At 47.1% G+C, this 21,022-nt stretch overlaps 4 protein-coding genes across 11 annotated transcripts; 1 reads left to right on the top strand and 3 right to left on the bottom strand.

Moving 5' to 3' along the window:
• Positions 1 to 47: 47 nt before the first annotated feature.
• LOC120675649 lies at positions 48 to 4,444 on the bottom strand. Its single transcript, XM_039956852.1, has 7 exons — positions 4,138 to 4,444; positions 2,978 to 3,070; positions 2,268 to 2,387; positions 2,084 to 2,162; positions 1,366 to 1,452; positions 622 to 684; positions 48 to 543 (listed from the first exon to the last, which is right to left on the bottom strand). Exons 2-7 carry the CDS (start codon positions 3,028 to 3,030, stop codon positions 466 to 468), a joined length of 480 nt encoding a protein of 159 aa, XP_039812786.1. The 5' UTR covers positions 3,031 to 3,070; positions 4,138 to 4,444; the 3' UTR covers positions 48 to 465.
• Positions 4,445 to 4,637: 193 nt separating this feature from the next.
• On the top strand, positions 4,638 to 6,372 carry LOC120676094. Of its 8 annotated transcripts, none has more exons than XR_005675665.1 (3): positions 4,645 to 5,044; positions 5,130 to 5,364; positions 5,992 to 6,372. XR_005675665.1 is itself a non-coding variant. In XM_039957318.1 (3 exons), the coding sequence occupies exons 1-3, from the start codon at positions 4,942 to 4,944 to the stop codon at positions 6,146 to 6,148; spliced, it is 393 nt and encodes a 130-aa protein (XP_039813252.1). In that variant the 5' UTR covers positions 4,653 to 4,941; the 3' UTR covers positions 6,149 to 6,372. The 8 variants fall into 8 exon arrangements, 4 of the variants coding, with proteins under 4 accessions (XP_039813252.1, XP_039813253.1, XP_039813254.1 ...); XM_039957318.1 differs by having other exon boundaries at positions 4,653 to 5,044; positions 5,135 to 5,267; XR_005675662.1 differs by having other exon boundaries at positions 4,664 to 5,044; positions 5,130 to 5,260.
• A 2,057-nt stretch (positions 6,373 to 8,429) lies between these two features.
• LOC120676032 (leucine-rich repeat extensin-like protein 6) lies at positions 8,430 to 9,325 on the bottom strand. Its single transcript, XM_039957248.1, has one exon. The coding sequence runs from the start codon at positions 9,247 to 9,249 to the stop codon at positions 8,665 to 8,667; it is 585 nt and encodes a 194-aa protein (XP_039813182.1). The 5' UTR covers positions 9,250 to 9,325; the 3' UTR covers positions 8,430 to 8,664.
• An 8,313-nt stretch (positions 9,326 to 17,638) lies between these two features.
• Positions 17,639 to 19,513, bottom strand: LOC120674157 (chaperone protein dnaJ 6-like). Its single transcript, XM_039955290.1, has 5 exons — positions 19,092 to 19,513; positions 18,832 to 18,934; positions 18,603 to 18,682; positions 18,409 to 18,465; positions 17,639 to 18,292 (listed from the first exon to the last, which is right to left on the bottom strand). Exons 1-5 carry the CDS (start codon positions 19,212 to 19,214, stop codon positions 18,092 to 18,094), a joined length of 564 nt encoding a protein of 187 aa, XP_039811224.1. The 5' UTR covers positions 19,215 to 19,513; the 3' UTR covers positions 17,639 to 18,091.
• Between the last annotated feature and the right edge of the window lie 1,509 nt (positions 19,514 to 21,022).

The raw sequence follows: 21,022 nt of genomic DNA, 5'->3' as shown, positions 1-21,022 counted from the left end.
TTTCAGGCTTACAATAGACTTTACTTTCTAAAATAAAGTAATCAGGATATGATTAAATAGAGTATTTCTAGGAACAAATCTCAATCGGATCCAAATGCAGCAACTAGTCACCCAGATATTTCTTTTACAATATAGCGAGATCAAATTGTCCAGGGGCTTTGACAGTTTGCGCTCTAAAAACTGCCACCTCCAACTAATGACACCATAGCAAACCACTCGCATTTGAAAAGAAAAAAAAGACGTGCAATATACTCATTCCTTGTGGTTGCGGAAATGTTTAATTTACCGGATTGAAGGTCGACAGCTCAACACGCATTTGGTATTGCTGCGCTATCTAAAGGCATGGACTATACCCTAACATGAGTACATGACAGGCATTCCTTAATTGAACTAGGAAAGAGACCGGTAAAGCCCCACGGTTCAACTCCCTAGGACTTCTCTCATCACAGATTTCTTATGACAGAATTAGTTTGTTTCAGAATACTTGAAATCATGCTTCTTGAAATATTCCCGAAATCCATACACGCTCTGATCATAGTTGAACTGCAGGAGACATAATCCATCGTCAGCTCACCGAAAATATTTGGATTCAACTATGGCACAAGGTTAAGAATTACTTACAGGTAGCACTTTTACAGAATACTTGGTGATGTTAGGATCCACACTCTTTCCTTGGCTTGCAGCCTGTGAAAGTACAGAAAAAGTCATTACCAAGCTGCAATAAAGGAAACCATATGCCACCTAAATTATGGTTGCAAAACAAAACAATCATCAGCTCTACAACCAATTAATATAGAATACCTGAGAATGTAACACATTTTCATGTAAAACAGATGAGCAAGTAACTATTTAGGCTTACTATAGGGGTTCTTTCTCAAAGAGAAAACCCTATGCCCGAGTTTGGTTCTAGAGTTCTGAAATTCATGAAGGGGTTTGAATCATAGAGGACATATATCTACAGGAACTTGGTTTATATTTACAATATTGAACAATTTTTTCTTGAACTTTTTACCAAACAAGAGCACAGTGGCACAAGACCTCCAGCTTGCTGAACATCTCATGCACTTCTTCCTCTGGGATCATCCAACAAATACATTAATTATAGCTTGCAACTTATTATTGTCTAGCCATGAAAACTAATAAAATTATAAAGAACATAACATCTAGACCAACAACAAAAATGCTCACAAAAGAGCCAAATTGCATCTTGATCCACTACGGTATTATCCAAAATCCCAGTGGACACAAATCAAATAAAAGAAGGTGTGAAATGGTAACCTGAGTCGGAATGGAAATGGCAATGAAGAACCAAAACTAAGAAACTGAAACATTTGAACTTATGTACATGAAGTAAACAAGTATAACCTGTTCTGGATTGTAAAATACTTCAACAAATGGATATTCATTCCTTTGCCTTGTGAGGCAAAACCCTGGATACTTTGGGCACTCGACCTGACAGCAGAGAAGAAGAATGTTCACTGCCTATTTTGGAGGCAAGCATAATTTGTATTGTGACCACAAGATCCAACATATATTTGGAGGAAACCAAAAGTTGATAGACTGGTTTGATAAGCAATGAAGCCTTATGAAAATATAAGTAATCACTCATTTCTACCTTAATCGAGCATGTTTTTGTCAATCCTAATACAGAAGTACCAAAATGAACTATGCTATCTGCATGCCCAAGCTTTCCATCAAGCTGCTTGTCTAAGTAAAGCAGAGAAGAACATATGAAGAGAAATATGCAAACATAGACAATGATGAATTTCCACAAATGAAGCTGAAAAGAACAAGTGCAATCATTAATAAATGATAGAGGCATCGAATCAGTTACACAGTATGGAAGACAATCAGGAAAAAATCTGAGAGTTTATCATCAGATAAATCATGGTTTTAATTCACCAATAAAAATATTGCAAGTTAGGCATAATAAGCTAAAAAAATACAGTGTTAATACAGGCATTATGTAGTTATTGAAGCATCACAAGTTTACAGCCTTTTTCAGATAGTTCAGCAACTAGAAGTGATCTGCCAAGAATGCAAATGGAAATTTTCGTGTAAACATAAATCAATAGTAGCTTACTCTGACAAACTTGATATGTGGATAAAATTTGGCAGCAGCCTCTTCCAGTACTTTATCAAGATGCTGTGTATAAGTGCACCTAAAAAGGTAATTTTTAGGATTGAAGTGAGTGAATACTGTCCTATGCGAGGATTTACTATTCTACTTAGTGTTTCAGAACGACATTACAGCAGAGTTTGTATACTTAATAGTAAAGGCAACTACTACAGGCCTTCCTTCATGCAATAGCTGCACAAACTGACGCTCAGATGTAAATGGTATAATTCTTGATGGCCCTAGGTCCTTGGGATATCCAGTGTAGTACCTGTAATTTTTCAAGTTTAGGATAACATTAAGACATAGCATTACATGATAAAATAAGTATATTTTAGTATGTTTAGTTCCAAGAACACTATATATACAAGCCGCTCATGCATTGGGAGTATTGTCTAGACATTTTACTATAGATTTATATCTAGCAATGACTTCAAGTGCTGGGGAACTGTTTTGCATACTTGACGATCTATTTTATGTTCTTGCATAGTGCACAACTGATCAACAAATGATAAGATCCGGAGACAAGATGACAGGTTCACATTACAAATAGTAAGATAATACATCCTTTCTATATCTTAGTAGAACAGATACCAACCACTCTTATCACTAACAAATATGATAAGCCAAGAGCATATGTAGGCTATGAATGAGTTCAGAATCAATCTACTTATCTAACTGAAAAAAAGGGCATCAAATTTCACTGAAATAATTAAAAATATAGCAGAGAATATTAACTAGAAAATCGACTATTAGTCATGTATTCTTCTACACTCCATGTATGGTCTATTATACCTAATCAATTGACATAATAGCAGTATGGTAAATCGTAAACCAGGGTGAGCTGCATGGTACTCGTACTTGCATGTTGACCGAAGCTGGGAAACCATCCTATCAAGAAAAGACTCGATCATCTTCTCCGAGGATCAAATGCAGTTCAGATGCAACTTTGTCCTATGGTAATGAACGAATTACATCAATAATTAGCAAAATAAGAACAAAATGACAGAATCTTGAATGGCAATTTCATTGCCTATTGCACAAATAAGAGGAAATGGAGTCCATCACTAACATACTAGAGGGAGGGGGAGAACCGTGACGTGAAACAAACACTTGGTCATAGGCTTATCTAATGTGGTAAAATGGCCTTTTCTCACACACAAACATAAGTCCATAAGCAGTGGCGGAACCAGCATTCAAACCTGGGGTAGTCCTGACCAAATTTTTGAACATGCAATTCGGTATAATCCAATAAACAATACGGTATACAAGTACAAAATATGCATACAAACATAAATTAACTAAAACCACAGTGCACACACTGTTCGCCTACACAACCGTTTACACGCCGTGTAAATGCTACTCAATGAGTAGCCGTGTAGGCCGATTAACCGTATAAAGCCATGAAAAACAATTTTGACCGTTTAAACGGCCGTGTATACCGACTTTTTGCTAAACATTGGGTACACGGCTTGTCGGATGAGCGACGACGGCGTTTTCAACATGTGTTCTCCTTGGAGGCGTCGCCTTGGAGTTCTGTGTACCTAAACTCATTGCCTAAGCGGAGTTTATGTACGTGGTTTCTACGTGGAAGGATTTCACGAGCAACCGAAGATTCAAACATAAAGTTTCTAAGTAGACGAGAGATATGTTGGATTGGTGCTGCGCAAAGCTATTGCAGGCTTGAAATGTGAACGAAGAAGAATATTTCTAGCTTCCTTTCTTTGTTTTAGAGCTTTCTTTCTTTGTTTTAGAGCTTTCTTTCTTGTGTCTTTTAATCCCTCATTTTGAGGTTTAGAGCCTAATAGCTCTTGTTGTTTGGCTGTGGATATTCACATGTGAATGTTGAAGGCCAGGATTTTCCTTAATAAAAAAAACATAGCACACATATTTTTAGAAACTTGCATATATTACAATGAGTCCCAACACTAGCAGTAGCAACATCCAATTTACATATCAGGCAAAAATGCAAAAAATTGGATTGGACAAAAATTGAAAAGAGAGGAGAAATTAGAGCTCACCACTGAATGAGATGAGAGAGACGAAGACGGCGAACCGACCGGCGCCCTGGCCGCAGCGACTTTCGGCCGAAACCCTAGCTCCGGCCGTCCGGCGGCTGCTTGGCACTCCAACGCGAGGCCGGGAGGGAGAGCAGGGAGCAGGGCAGCAGCGACCGGCGCGGGTGGAGGAGGTGCAGCAGGATAGCAGGAAGCGACCGCGGAGGTGCGGAAGGCCGGAGGGCGGGCGCGGGGCGGCGGCGCTTCAACGCCTGGGAACTGGGAAGAGGAGGCGCGGGGTGGGCCGGTCGCGAACTCGTGATGCGCCTCGCAGTCAGGTCAGGGAAGCAGATGTATTTTGGGCCACTGGTGGGCTATTTGCTTATTTCTTGAGTTTGGGCTATATTATTAATTTCTTTTTGGCCAAATTCAGAATAGTAACTGAACATTTGCAACGGCAGACAAGAACAAGTAGTACAACAAAACTGAGAACCGCGTCTAGCGCGGGTGGTAGGGATGCAAGCGGGGCGGGTTTTGTCGCAAGCCCGCTGGGCAAACCCGCGGCGCAAGCCCGTTAAGCGCCGCAGTTCAGCCCGCATAGCTGAAGCGGCTCTTTGCGGCGTGCCCGCAAGGCCCAGCGGCGCCGTGAGCCCGCAAAAAGAAAGGACATCACGGGACAGGGAGGCGAAGGGGAGAGAGGGCGTCGACCTGAGATCCAGAAGCGAGGGCGCCGGTGCGCCGCCCCCCGCCGGCCTCACGTGCGTGCGTCCATGGCGTCGTCGTCTTGCGCGCCGCCGCCCGCTTGCGTGCTGCTGCCACCAACTGCCGATGGATCCACAGCTACCCGCGATCCGTTCTCGCCTCTTCTCCCCTCTCCACGAGAACAATGAGAAATCAGTGCAAGTGTCTGCGGCGATGGTGTGCCCCAAGTGTAAGATCTCGCTTCCTCCTCCCTATCTAGATGATTCTCCTGCTGAATTTTCAATTCCTCTTATTTCTCTCTGTTGTTCCCTAAGAGGAGTTTATTGGATTTTGGATGCACGTTGGGAAAAGCTAGGGAAGGAAGGCTGGAACAAGGGCGCCAGCTGCATAAGCGAAAGCAGCGGCGGCAAGAACAACAAGATCGGACTCCTCCCCAAGAAACCAGGTCAATGGTTAGCCTACCTTCAATTAGCCATGATAGTATTAGCCTGCACTGGATACTGGATGCTTGGCAATTCTCTGTTTTCAGATAGCTCTTGCAAATAACAGGTTGGTTGCCTGCTGTGTAATTTGCTTATTAATGTATATGTGTCAAATTAGAGGCTATCTGTTTGTTGATTGCTGCATTCGACCACTTGTTCAATGGTTATCACATTGTTCATTTGTTTCCTGTGAGGTGAAGGTAATATGCAATATGAATCTGAATTTAGAAGTTCATGTTTTATGATATCTCTATCAACATTCAGTCTATATATCCAGTTTCAATACTACAATCAGCAGATTCTTGTGACTAGTTGGACAACTCATGCAGTTTCTGTAAGAGCTTAATGAATTCTACATGTGAGATGAACACCAGTTTGCAATAACTGAAATTTCAAAAAGAAAAAATTGTGGCTCTGACTTCACATCCATTGATGCTCCAATTGATTTGGTTATATGTGCACACAGGAGAAGATGCCAAGCTCAACGCGATTAGTGTCAGTGCTTACTATTGTAGTAAAAAAGTTAATGTCCATAAGTTATGTTAGCATTTCCTTCCATATTATTTTTTCGAAGAATCGTTTCCTCCCATATTCTAAAGTTAACTTTACTGCACTTTAGTCATTGAGCCATTTGCTAATTCCTTGGATTATAGTTGCAATATATCTGAATGACTTTTTCATTTTGGGATTGCAGCAAGGCGATCGTTGTCACAGTTCAAGAACCTTATCATCTCTTTATTGGGGCATGTTTTATTTGGGGGCACATTAGTATTTGCTTTGTCAGGAAAAAAGATATGACTGCGCAATGGTGTTTCAGATTGTTGAAGCCTGAACTTTTGACTGCGCAATAGTGATTTCTGCTCTTTTGTACTAGTTCACTAAATTATAGATGGGTGACATTTTGCTGGTTGTTCTGCAGACGGATAGGAAAATGAAGCATGAGAACTACTTTCCCATTAGCATTGCTGAGTGTTGTCGATTTAGCCATATTTCAGAAACAGTTGTGTTTCATTTATCCATTGATATGTAATAAGGATAAAGTTGTTTTTAAACAAAAAAGTATGCTTTTATTCTTTGTCTTTGATTCCATAGATATTTCATTTAACTTGTTCATTATCGGTACTGAATACTGAGACAAGCTCAAAAGTCATGCAAAAGCTTACAGCCTGCATGTGTAATACACTAGTACAATTATCCCGCATGTCTCTTCAGCTACATGCGGCACCATGCGGGCTGCCGCAAAGTCCCACCTAAATAATGCGGCGACATGCGGGCTGCCGCATCGGCCCGCAAAACAGATTGCGGCGTGTGCGGAGTGCGGACGCGGGGCGGCCATCCGCATCCCGCCCCGCTTGCATCCCTAGCGGGTGGCAGAAGCTGGTGCGTGGCTTCCTACCCGCCCGGGTTCGATCCTGGATCGGTCTTGGTGTCCCTCACCGGGGCTGTGTCCCCTGAATAAATTTCGTTGCCTCACACGAATGTGCCACAACTGTCATATCTTTCAACCGTGGCCTATAACCTAGGTATAGGTTGTAGTCAATCGTGGTGTATAGCCTAGGTATAGATTGTAGTCAACCGTGGTGTATAGCCTAGGTATAAATTATATTTCTAGATATAAGTTGTAGTTCTAGCTCTCTCACTAGAGATGTGAGTGGGTTAGATTCAACCGTGGTGTATAGCCTAGGTATAGGTTGTAGTCAACCGTGGTGTATAGCCTAGGTATAAGTTATAGTTCTAGCTTGCTCACTAAAGGTGTGCGTGTGGTGTGAGTTCAGATATACTACATCTTGTACGGAAGGTTGAGGCAATAAAAAAAAGTAGTACAACAAAACTCTTTCATCAATAGAACTTCTTGTACTTCCCGATGAGCCGCCTAGCTTTCTCATTGTTACTTTAGCAAATGATGTAATCATATTCCATAGTCAATAAAATCAACCATGAAGGCATTCCCTAAAAAAAAACAAGTAGTACAACAAAAGAAATGCGCAGAGAACTTCAACGGCCAGGCGATCTTGGCAATTCCAGAGCAAAAACTTTTCCACCCGTCCACACGGCGCGCATGCCGTCAAGTGTAGCACAGACGTCGTCACTGGAACGAGCTCTGCGCGCGGACGCCGACGCCGGAGCGCCGCCCGGCCTCCCGCGGCCGCTGCAGCGGCGACCGCCTCACCTCCGACGTGCTCCGCCGCAGCAGGAGCGCCTCCGCCACGCAGATGTTGAGCATCACGCCCCTCCCGCCGCCGGCGACGCTGCGGCGCCTCGACCCCGCCGGTGACGCCTCGAGGCGCGGCTTGGTCGGTGGCGACGACGACGACGACGTTGGCGGCGTCGTCGCCACGGATTCCTTCTCCTCCGCTCCCGGTGGCACGCCCGCTCTCAAGATCCTCAGCGGCCGCGAGAGGAGGGAGCCGACGTAGGCGTCGACGATCCGGCGCAGCAGCCGCAGCGTCGACGGCCACCGCGTCTTGGCGCGCCGCAGCCGCCCGAACCCCCGCGCCGGCGTCGAGGCAAGGACCGCCGCCAGGCGGCTGAGCCTGACCCTTCGCCGGGCCGGCCGCCGCGACGCCGGCAGCCGCTGGTAGTAGCTCCGTCGGCCCATCCAGCAGGACCGGACGCCCCTGCACACCCGGGAACCGATCGATCCCTCCATGTTCGCAGCGAAATTCACTGGCCACGAAGCCGGTGAGCACAAGAACTTCGATTTTTTTTGTCTGCTTTACCAAGAAGATGGTGGCATCTGGCTTGTCTGGATGCCGAGCCAGTTCTTGTCTTGGGGGCCATTTTTGTAGTGTGGGTGTGTGACGTGCGTGGCGCATTTGACCGTCTAGAAACGGAATTCTGTGTGTCGACTGTCGAGTGCACTCTAGATTGGCCGGACCCGGTTGCCGTTTGCCTGCCGGAGCAGGTGGGCAAGACCAAGGCCAGGGCCCCTAACCCTGACGGCACATTGACACTGTACTAGCGTTGAGATGACCGGGTTTTCAATCACGCGCCGTGGCCAGAGTGGCAAAGCTGATGCAGACTCGGTTACTAGTGAGTTCAGCAGGTAGGACTGTAGGAGTACCCGTGTTGGGCCCTGTCTGCTTCTTGCTCGCGCTAGAACCGTGCAGGGTGACCACGCTCGCTTTCGCATAAATAAAATGTTCAAAAACCTTATTGATGACCAAAGCTTGAGCACATTTACTGCACACGAGACAACACAACACCCGGGAGAGGATGAGGAGCTACAGGCTTTCCAGCAGGTTTTGCCAGCTGCCACGCTCCATCAGCGGCAAAGCACGGCCGATCGGGGAGGGATTCAGGGACACGAGTACACGTAGAAACAATCCGTGTCGCACGACACGCCGATGACTAGAAGTAAGTACTATCAAGCAGCGCGCACGAGCAGCAGCGACAGCGCCGCGGACGCGAGCGCGGCGGCGAGGAGCGGGCGGGCGCCCCGGGCCGCGCCGGACTTGGACGCGCGCCTGTCCTCCCGCGGGTACACCTCCCCCGCCGGCGTGCCGTAGCCGCCCTGCCACGGGTACCCGTACGGCATCGGCGGGTAGTAGTAGTACCCGGGCGTCGGCTCGTGCTCCGCCGGCGGGTAGTACGCGGGGAGCGCCGGCGGCGGCGGCGACGGCGGGGGAGGAGGCGGCGGCGAGGGGACCGGCTCCGGCGGCGGCTGGTGGCGGGACGGCGCCTCCGGCGGGAGCGGGTGCGGGTCCAGGTCGCAAACGCACATGAAGCACTTGCAGTCCTCGTAGGTCCGAATGCCCAGCGCCGCCGGGGACGACGATGCGGCGGCCACGGCGAGCAGCGTGATGATCCGGCGGAGCGGCAGCATCCGGCTCATGTTCCTCTCTTCTCGAAGTATCGGATCAGCTGGCGGAGATGGAGGATGGACGTGATCGATCGCTGCGCCGTGAAATCCATGGCCGTATATAGCCGGGAAGCCGGAGTGCTGGTGCATCTGCACCGCCTAGTTTTTCGCGTTGCTGGTGGAGCGACCGCTCGTTTCTTGGGGGTTTTGCTGGTTGCGTGCTGTGCTTCCGCGACCCAACCAAATAAACACCGAGTAGTATGTGTTCACTTTGAGATGGTGCTTAGTTTAATCACTTCAGTTGATTCACCTTTTCCTCTCGATGGGTTACTGACCAACTGACAGAGATAGAGAGAGCTACTTCTATTAAAGCAGAGCATAATCGCTGTGTTCGCTTGGCTGTGGCCGGTAGTTGGTGCTGATTTGTTATAAGAGAACAGTACTGCTGACTGGCTGGTGGTTGGTGCTGATTTAGTCTGAGAGAATAGTACTGCTGGCTGACAAGCCAAGCGAACACAGCGAATGTCGTTAGTAGCAAAGATGACTTCAAAAATAGTAATAGCATGTTCGTGATCGATACTAGTTTATAAAAACAAATGTCATCGAAAATACTTTTAAAATATAAACGTTAAAAAGTAGCTAGCTTAATATTGTTTGACGGCTAAGATTACATGGAGTGTCCTCGCCAAAAAAAACATGGAGTGGAAGTGAACTACAATAGGGAAATAGTGGTAATAGTAGTGTCGTCTAAGAGCAAGGACATTAAGGAGGGTTTTGAGCCTCTTTCATGACTTCTAAAGACACTATTTGGAGACATATATTATAATAATCTGTCTTTGAGATTGTCTTATATGGAGTATAGGAATATTAAATTTTTGCATACAAAAATAAATGAAAACTCATGAAATGCGTGCACAAGAGATGAGTTGGGCTCCAAAATCGAGTCGTGTGCTTTGTTTTTTGTGCTAGAGGCGTCTTTTATGCTCGCTCATGAGAGCAAGGGCAATAAGAGGGGCTTTAAGCCTCTTCCATGTAATCTAGAGACACCTCTCAGAGATATATGCTACAAAATCTCTCTCTTAGATTGTCTTTTATGAGGTATAGAAACATTAAATTTTTACATATAAAAATAAATGAAAACTCATGAAATGCGTGTGCAAGAGACAGGTTGGGCTCCAAAATTGACTCTTGTGTTTTGTTTCTCGTGTTGGAGGCGTCTCTTAAGTAAAAGCCCATGGCAATCTCTCACCTCATTTCTCTCTCATCCACGTAGGACTATTGCTGATATGGACATGCTAATAAATCTTTATTGTACCTGCTCTGAGGGCAGCCGCAACGGGCAGTTTAGGGCTCTCTATAGCAAGTACATGTCAGCATTTCCACATAAAAAATCAAAGAGAGAGAAAATCATGTCGCTACATCAAGCGAGAGCCGATAGCACAGTTTTCAAATACAGTGGGTCCCACCATGAGCAATTCTCCACGTCTCTCTCCCCCTTTGCATCCTTCCTCACTGCTTACCTATCTGGTATGTAGATTAAAAAATCATAATTCATGGGATCCACTAAGATGGGATGTAGTCAATTTGTTGGGTGGGTAATCTATAGGCACTTTCTATAACTGAGTTGGATGAGTTATAGAGAGCTTGCTCTCTGCAACTAATGCGGGTGCCCTAACACTCCCTCACCTCATTTTCTCCCATCCACGTAGGACTGTTGCTGACATAGACGAGCTAATAAACTCATGTTGTACCTACTCTAAGTGCACCACGCCAATCATTAATTGATCCAGAGTTCCAATACATGCAAATCTTCACGCCTCTCAAATGTACAAGTTGCCTCACAAAGCACACGCACAAGCTATATTAGAGGCACATGTTGATGCTTATTAGAGGCAACGCCTACCTCAACAGTCAATAGACAGGAAACACAAATAAAAATCCTTTTATTAGGTGCTGGGGAGTGGCGCGAGATTCTACCCCTTTTGTCCTAAAATCTTTCGACCCACATCTCTGGATATGTACATAGCAGCCGGATCGATCGAGGTTAAACTCTGAAGCCATCACCAAGAGAAAGCCATACTCTTCTTGTTCACTTCGGGCATGTTTGATAGGGTGGCCCGTGGGCTCGACTGCGCTTCCGGGAGCCCATCCACGCATTTGGCTCCACTTCACCCTCCCTCAGTCCGACCTGCGGGGGCCCAAAACCGCCCCCTCTGTCTGGTTCTACTCGTACGCCAGAAATCAGCGTAGCCAAAGAGCTCGGCCGTGCGCGGTGCAACGAGGGCGATTTCGGCCGGCGGCGGGTGGCTCTCGCGGGCTCTCGCGGGAGTGGTGAAACCTCCCCGCGCCCTTCTTCTCCTCCACTTCCCGTTGTCACCTTCCCCATTTCCTCTCCATTGCTCCACTCCTGTGAGATACTAGCTAGGGTTTGGAGGTGGTCTTGTGTGGTGAGGCCGGCTGCGTCGGCAGCGGGCTTCCTCTCCGCCCCCCCCCCCGTCGCGGATCTGCAAGCTGTTGGCGACGCACCTCCTTCCCCCATCGCTATAACTCCGGGGGGGCGCCCTTTTTCTTCCTCCGAGCTGGTGTTGAGTTAGGGTTTCGTGCCGATCGGATCTGAGCTACGGTTGTGTGTGCTTCCTCTGAGCCCTCGAAGGTGAAATCGCCTCCCAAATCCTCCTCCTTTTCCAATTTTCCATGGTGCTAGGGTTTACTGTTTTCGATTTCCCGCACTGTTTTTGTTCGATCTATGCTGTTGGTGCCCTGATCTATGCTGTCGATGCCCTGATTTATGCTGTTGGTGCCCTGATCTATGCTGTTGGTGCCCTAATCTATGTTGTTTGTACCCTGATCTATGGTGTCCTCCATTGCACTGGGAGGCTTGTTCAAACAGACGTGCACATGGGTGCAACCATGCTGCCACCCTATCAAACACGCCCTGACATGTTTCGGTCTATGGTTTACTACATTTTGGCCTATGATGCACACATTGATTGAGTTGAGGTGGCTGCTTATTTTGGCTACACAGTACTTGGTCCTTGCTTTCTTCATGTAGTTCATTGTGTCCATGTGAAACATCCATACTCAAGCGACATTCCTTTTTTTTCTTGTATTGCTGTATGAGTATGGATGTATCCATGGATTTCATGGCCTATGTGACTAATTTTTGTAAGTAAAGGCAGCCACCAATGATAGAATTTGATGAACAGCAAGTAATTATGTATTCGAAACTAAATCTATATCAACTAAGCTGAGGCCACCTTACTTGTCTTGCACTTTTGCCTGTGATGTCAATATTGTTGTATTGTTGTAGCTTTTGAGGCTTGTCATCAGTAAGGGATTGAAGATCAACGATTTGTTTGACGACTAACCATAGATCTTTAAGTTCCTTACCATGGCTAGTTTCATGTATTTAAGCTGACTGAGGCCACCACCATTTTTTTACCATGCCTATGATATTTTTGTTGAAAGATCAATTGAAGTGGAATTTATATCTGAGGCAGTTTTCCTTTCTTACTATTCTTTTGAACAGCAACATGGGTCAATGGTACGTTGTTTTCAATGGAACCAAACCTGGGATCTATACCAGTTGGGCTGAGTGCAGTAAGTATGTTGTTGGGGTTGAAGGGGTAGTTCACAGGAAGTACACTGACTATGACCTTGTTGTTAGTCATTTCGGTGCCTATAGTTAGCTAAACCCCATGCACATGTGGTTGTTAGTCACATGAAGTATGCGATTGCCACTCTCATAGTTGTGGTACTTGCTATGGGGTTGGGACTATCTATGTGCACCGGGTGTAAGTGATTGTGGTGCCTGGTAGGATCTTGTACAGGTAGTTTGGCTACCTTGCTGCTGTCCTTTTGGGGTTTTATTTTGCTAAGAGGGTGGCTAACTATTTGATCTAGTTAGTTGGATGCAACCATTTGAGGACAACTTGGTATTGTAAGACTATTTGTAGCCTTTGTTGGCTACCTTCAGACTTTATTGCAATCATGCTTCATTATATGTGATTTTGGTTATGTTTGATTGCTGTCATTGTCTTGGTGGACCAAGATGGATTTCAAATGGCCTATGATGCAAAAAAAAATACACATGAGGTGGCTGCTTATTTGAGTTCTGTTATATGTTTTTTTATAACTGCCATCAAGCCCTTGTGAGATTCCATTTAGTTGTCAACACCAAGCTTTGCTTCGGATGATGACACTGAATGATGGCATTGAACGGAGTCTTACAGTGGTTCCATGACAGCCATGATTTCTGTTTTGGTTCTTCTTTGCTGAGTTGCTTGCAGCCACTAATGAGTAAATGCTACATTACAAGTCGATCCTACTTTACAAAGTTGAGGCCACCAAACTTAATATAACACCAAGCTTCTCTTATGACTACCATCAAGCCCTAGTGAGGCATCACTCAGTTGCAACACCAAGCTATTGCTTGAGATGATGGCACTGAATGATGTTTGCAGGAGTTCCATGACAGTCATGATTTTTGTTCTACTTCTTGGTTCTTTGTTGATGTTTGGTTTTTCTATTCTAAGCTGATGCCACATGATTAGTTAGTTCTTTGTTCTTTTTTCATGTTGGGGAACCTGAGATCCATGTAACAGATGTTAATTGATAGAGGATTATTATACAATTGTGATAATTCATTTGTGATCGTGTATGAGATCTTCATCTAGCCTTGTTCATCTGTGTGTGATATGTGTGTGATTTTGGTTATGTTTGATTGCTGTCATTGTCTTGGTGGATCAAGAGATATTTCAAGTGGCCTATGATGCAAAAACAAAAATACACATGAGGTGGCTGCTTATTTGGATTCTGTTATATGTTTTTTTAATGACTGCCATCAAGCCGTTGTGAGACTTCATTTGGTTGTCAACACCAAGCTTTGCTTCGGATGATGTCACTGAATGATGGCATTGAATGGAGTCTCACAATGGTTCCAGGACAGCCATGATTTCTGTTTTGCTTCTTTGTTTTTTTTGTTGTTGTTTGGTTTTCTTGTTGCTAGCAGTCACCAATGAATGAATTTTACAAATATCTCCACCATATACTAAGCTGAGGCCACATAATTAGCTACTTTTTTGTTCTTTTTTCATGTCTACTTGCTACACATGTCACTTGGGAAAGCTGAGAACAATGTAAAAGATGTAAATTGATGAAGGATTATTATTCAGTTCTGGTAATTTATTTGTGATCATGTATGATAATTATTCAGTTGTGATAATTCATTTGTTCCTTTGTGATTATTATTCAATTGTGATAATTCATTTGTTCATCTATGTGTGATATGTGTATGATGATGCTGGTTGTCCAGCCTGGTCGGCCACCAAATAGCACCCCGTCTGGGCAGTTGGTGGCGGTTGGGCTGCTGGCCGGGCTCCCAGGTGCGCCCCAAACATGATCTGAAGCAGCCCAGACTGTGTTGGGTCAGTGCACCAAACAAGGAGAGGTGACCCGTTTCCTCCAGGCTCTGGCTGGCCACGAGCTAGTGAAACGAACATGGCACCATTTATGCCATTTCGAGTGATTTTGGTGATCAAATGACAACACAACACTTGGACTAATATAATTGTTAAGATGTTCATTCTCAGGCTTTTAGGTTCAAGTGATGACAAAGAGAAAGAGAAGATAGGCGTAGCAAGGCCCGAAGGGCCACCCCTACGGGGATTCCGCTACCCGGTTAGCGGACGGGGGTCGAGGGGGAGCCGCCCCTCGCGGGTCTCAGGGCAGCGCCCTGAAAGCTCTTCGGTCAGATGCACCGGAAGAACCGATGCATAAGGCATCGGTGCATCTGATGGTTGTCGGAAGAACCGACGCCACGACAGAAAGGAATTGAAGCCAAGTCAGCCTTTAGGCACCGGTTGAACCGATGGTCAAAAAGGGGGCATCGGTGCATTGGGCGTCCTATGTTCCAGAGACAATGTCAAGACCCCAGGAGAAGATTCTTCAGCACCGGTTGAACCGGTGAAGCATCGGTGCATACCATCGGTGTAATGACGTCAGCGCCCAGAAGAAGATTCTTAAGCACCGGATGAACCGGTGATGCATCGGAACAAAGCATCGGTTCAACCGGTGGTCACTGCATCTGCTGTCAGGACTTCAACGGCTACTTCGGTTTATGAGAGACCGGAAGAACCGACGCTACCCTTGCCAGAGGCATCGGTTCTTCCGGTGATACGCAGGTTTTCAGCTAACCGTTGGAGCAACGGCTACAAGACTTGGTGGCCTATATATACGCCTCACCCCGGCCATTTGAAGTTTGCTGGAGTTGCTGGACATCCCACACACACCAAAGAATATCTCCAACCACCATAGAGCTTCATTATACATCAAATAGGTTTAAGCACACTTGTGAGAGTGCTTAGTGCTTGTAATATGGATTAGTTCTTGCGAGAGCTCCCTTGAGAGAAGTCTTGCTGCGGCAAGCAACTTGTGATCCGTCGTGTGACCCTCCGTCTTGGTGTGGAGTGGCAACGACACTTTGTGCGGGGGAAGAGGAGGCCCCCTCCTTGGTGGAGAAGCTCCGTAGTGGATTACGGCCTGGTGACCGAGAGAGACGGTGGCGGTGCACGAGACTCGGTGTCTTAGGGGCACTTGCCTTTGCTTGCCGGGATCGCCTTGGTGGCGTAGTGCAAGACGGTGATCGGAAGAGCCTCGGTGTCCCGTGGACGTAGGTGTTTGTGCCGAACCACGTTACATGACCGTGTCTACTCGAGAGTTTGCATCCCTCTTGCACTTACCTCTTTACTTACCGCATTACGTTTCCGCATTTACTCTATCTTGCGTACCTTTACTTTCCTAGTTAGTATGATTAGGATTGGCTAGGTTGCAAGTCTTTTAAGGGTAAGTAGAGAGTAGCATAGATAAATCTTAGTCATAACTAGCATGTATAGGACGTGTTAGGTTTATCTTATGCAAGTAGTTTGAGCCCTAGGTTAAAAAGCGATTAGCGACCCTATTCACCCTCTCCCCCTCTAGGGTCGGACACCCCGGTGATCCTTAGAGCTAGATGCTGGGCTGGGCTAGCCACGACCACCTTTCCAAACACGCCATTCTTGTCCCCTCACCCCACCCTCACGAATCTTTTTTTTTGCCTCGCGCCTTTCTCTTCTTCTCCATGCGGGTCCGTCCCAACTCATTCCTATTTGGTCACGCCCTGGTGAAGACCCGAGTCAAGAAAAAGAAACAATGGATCAAAGATCGTTAATTTAGATTGTTAGGCATCAGGAAATTATTTGGATTAGTACTAACTGGCTTAACATGGGCGGCCTCTTATTTCCATGAGGCTGGGTTCAACCGTTCAAGCCAGGCTTTTTTTTTCTGCCAACCGGAGGAATGGCTGTGGTGGGCACTTGGGGTTACAAACGGAACGGGACATATGTTCTCGCACTCCTGCCTCGTTGCGTAACATATAGTGTTTCCGGCTTTTGATTCAAGCAACAGTAGATCACCCCGTGACAGACCCTCGAGCTGCAAAGCAAATACTCATCCGTAGATACCCATAATAGTTTTTTTTTGAACGAACGAGCACAGACTGTGCTTATTTCTATTAATAAAGAAGGGACTGTGCTTTTTTTGAACGATACCCATAATAGTTGAAACCAAGAATGAACTAGCAGTTAGGATAGTACCGTGTCTGCATTAACTGTCATGGTTGTCAATGTAGGAGGGGCCTCTCCAGTCTCCACAGGACCGGATCAAAAAAGAAGAAGAAAAAAAGACAGGACCGGATCGAGTCAGCTGGGGCTGGAGTTGTCGGGTCGATTCTGATAACTACGAAAGTGAGTCCAAGCCGTAGTATTAGGGCGTTTAGTTCTAAAAAAATTTGGGCAAAAAATTTTGGGAACTTTTACAACACTAATTAGGAGTATTAAACATACACTAGTTATAAAACTAATTACACGGATGTATGGAAAATCGCGAGATAAATCTATTAAGCCTAATTAACTTGTCATTAGAGGTTGTTTATTGTAGCACAACATTATCTAATCATTTCATAATTAGATTCATTACATCCATCTCGCGATTTCACCCGGGGTTATGGAATGAGTTTTGTCAGTTATCTACATTTAATACTCATAATTAGTGGTCAAACATTTTCCTACTGTAGCGTAGGAAAAATTTTGGGAACTAAACATGCCCTAAATATTTGCCTTTGACCAAGTATCAGTTACAATGAAACAAACTATCGTAAAATATCTATTTATTATCTTTGAAGGTATTAATCACTAAAGATGAAAATATTTGCCTTTGACCAATCTAAAAAAAATATATATTCATTTTGAGACGGAGGTGGTGGTATGTTTTAGAAGATACTAGGTTGGTAGTCAAACTATTTAATGAAAAATTTAGCCAGTACAAATAGAACATTTTGATCAGCACCGTCATGCTCAACAGACCCATGCAATTTCAATGCCAAACAATCACGATGAAGCCACTTTTTAGACAATCTAATTGCATATAGTTTTCATTTTACTGAATTTGTTCTTAGGCTTCAAAAGTTCCACGGCTCAGATTCCAGGGAGTCGACTGAAACAGATTGGGGGGCAATCAGGGCCTCAGAATATCTTCCAAGTGTCGCATGCCAATCATTGATCCAGAGCTCCAATACACACACGTCGTCACGCCTTTCAAATGTACCTATTGCCTCACCAAGCACACGCAATCCAAGCTATTACAAGGGCAACATCAGTTCTTCATCTCTCGCCATATGTACAGCGTTGATGCTTAACAAGAAACACAAAACAAAAATCCTTTTATTAGCTGCCTCATTTGTGGCGCGAGATTCTACCCCTTTCTCTCCTAGAACAATTTCCACCTTCCCCAAAATGAGTTGGTCGAGCGGACGACGCCACAGGCTCGTTGACCTTCTGCACCGTCCATTTCAAGAGCTGCCATGTACATTCCCTCCTCCGTTGATCGATCTGGATGTCCACGGGTGCAGAAGCTGCTGCTCTTCTGCGGATCTCTGAACCTGACTCTAGAGCGGCCGTCACCGGGAGAACGCCGTCCGGCTGAAGCACGCCGAGTCGCCGATCCCCTGGGGATGCAAGCGCGCGGAAGCGCCGCTCGGCTCCGCGCCGCCCGGCTGGCCTCCGGCGAAGAAGCCGCTGGGCTCCGGCTGGGGGGCGGCAAAGTCCTGGATCATCCCGTCCAGCATGGACTGGAGCTCGCCCAGGCTGTACACGGGCTCCTGCACGACCGGGAAGAAGAAGAAACGATCCGTCAGCTATCGATCGATGCTGCAGGAAATTCGGCACCTTTGCCCGCGAATGTGAGGTGGCAATGGCATGAACACGAGGTGGTTACCTCTCTGCCAACGGTGGCCATGAGCGAGATCATCTCTTGGAGAAAGTCGTGGAATCCCTGGAAACACAGAAAAGCACATGGTTAGATCCTCGTCCTGCGGTGCAGGCGCAGGTGCAGCAGCAGGGGAGCCTGAAAAATGGAGCGATTCACGGCGAAGAGCCATGGGGATTGGGTGGGTGGTGGGTGCAGCTCACCTCCACGTCCTCCTGGTCGTCGTCGAGCGGGTCGTACATCCCGGAGTCGTAGAGCGCCCTCCTCTTCTCGTCCGACAGCACTGCACGCGCGCGACACGGGCAAAGCGGAATTCGTGTTAGCGACAGCGTCGAATCGAAATGCTCATCGGCAGGCACCCGAGGCGGCGGAATGGCAGAGCCAGAGGCAGGGGAGAGGGAGAGATTGGATTCTGAATTTCGGATGGCTCACCTTGGTAGGCCTCGTGTATCTGCTGGAACCTGGTCTTGGCCTCCTCCGCGCGCGCCGGGTCCGCCGCCGCGCGGCCGCTGGCGATCTTGTCCGGGTGCCACCTCTGCATCGCCGGCAGGCAGAAACCAAGCGCGTCATGCTCTGTTCCATGTCCTCCCCGGGGGGGGGGGGGGGGGGGGGGGGCGAACCAAAACCGAAGCGACCCGGAAGCGGAAGGAAATCATCGACCGGGATTCGGGAGAGGAGCAGGTGGTACTCACCATGGCCAGGCGGTGGTAGGCGGCGCGTATCTCGGCGGCGGAGGCGCCAGGGCGGACGCCGAGCACGGCGTAGTACGAGGACCTCGCCGGCGGCTGCATCCTGCTCCCCTGCGCCTCGCTCATCGCCCGCCCAAACCTAAGCTTATCCTTGCCAAATCACACGACTCTGGGCGCTTCGGCCTCTTTCCTCCTCCCCCTCGTGTCCTCGCGAGCTGGTGCTAGAGCATCTGCTGCACGGCAGGTTCTACCGGGAATGAATGGTGGCGGAGCTGATGGCGATGGCGACGAAGAAGGGAAAGCGGCGGGGGCGGCCAGGCTGTATATATAACGGGGGCCGGTGGCAGGGGAAAATATCTCGGGGCGAGGGTGAGATTGATGGGAGACGGAGGGGAGGGGAGGGGAGGGAGAGAGGACGAGAGGATAGACGAAGCCTTGCGAAGCGCGGGAAGAGGAGGGTAGCTGTTTGTGTTGCTATGAAAAATATCTGCATCCTGAACGTTCTGGAGCGGCCGGAAAAGCCCGGCCTGCCGCGTTGTCCGAGAGGTGTCTCTTTTCCGCGGGCGGGGCGAGATATTTTGGGGCGGTCCACGGTTGGTTGTGTGGCTCCTGCGCCGCCGGCCTGTGGGCGCGCTTGCGTCGGCTCGCCTGGCCTTGCGGTTGGGATCTTCTTCGTTCGGATAGTCCATCCAGCATTCCAGTCCACCACGTGATTCTATCCATTCTATCTATTTTTTATTTAGGATATTATTATTCTATCATTGAGTAGGAGTATCCCTAGTTCTGTTGCTGTAAGGATGTGTTTAATTGATGAAAAAGTTTGAATTTTGGTACTGTAGCGTATTTTATTGTTACTTGACAAATAATATTCAATCATGGACTAATTAGACTTAATAGATTCAGCTCGTACTAATCAGTTAGACTGTGTAATTAATTATTTTTTAAACTGTATTTAATACTTCATACATGTGTTAAAAAATTCAATGTGACAAATATTGTGCAAATTTTTTGGGAACTAAACAGCACCCAAGTTTGGATGCGTTTCACGCACGGCACGCAAAGCCGATCCCTGTTGCGCAGTTCGAACTGGCGTTCGCGTCGTGGCTTACGCACGCGCAGTTAGCCTATCTCCAACAATTCCCCCATTCAACTCCCCCTAAACGTACTATTTACTATATTTTACTACCTTCCTCCAAAAGATTCCTCTCCCTATAACCCTTTCTCTCCAACCATTCCCCCATATCTATTCCCTCTATATACTATCACTCATTAACTAACTATTTATTTATCGTTTTTGAATTTAAAAAAATCATACAGTATTCATCATGTTACGGGGCTCAAACGAGATTAATATCATGAAGAAACAGTGTGATTAGAAATATAGGGGGAGTTGAAACTCACCCTATATATAGGGGGAGTTGAAACTCACCCTATATATAGGGGAAGTTGAAACTCCCCCGTATATAGGGGGAGCTTTGAGGGAAACCGTTGGATCGGATTTCCCCAAAGCTCCCCCTACGTGGGTGGGGGGCCATATAAGGGAACCGTTGGACGTAGCCTTACAGCGCTGCTCGAATCCTCCATGACAGCTGGGGACAGTTTTCTTCGGAAGATCGGAACCGAAACGATGAGGCGGCCGCGCCTCCTTCTCGCGCCATCCATCCTCGCGTTCCAGGCCGCTCTGGCCGCGGGACGGCCGCCGGTGGCGAGCGCGCGTGCGTAATCATGGAGGCGGCGGCGGCCGTTCCAACCGCGGCGACGCGTGTCGGGCGCGCGCGGTCTCCACCCGCGCGGGGATCCCCCCGGCAGACACGACGCCACCCCTGCCGTTTCCGAGATCGGATTCGGGATCGACCGGGGCGCACCGACCGGCTGGAAGACCAGCAGCTAACCACTTTTGGCGAATCGTCTGGGCGCTTCTCTGCTGCGAGCGG

Source organism: Panicum virgatum, chromosome 5N (genome assembly GCF_016808335.1).
Source record: "Panicum virgatum strain AP13 chromosome 5N, P.virgatum_v5, whole genome shotgun sequence".
NCBI lineage: Eukaryota > Viridiplantae > Streptophyta > Magnoliopsida > Poales > Poaceae > Panicum > Panicum virgatum.
The sequence above is the reverse complement of the archived record's forward strand: the minus strand, read 5'-3'. Positions and strand labels throughout refer to the sequence as shown.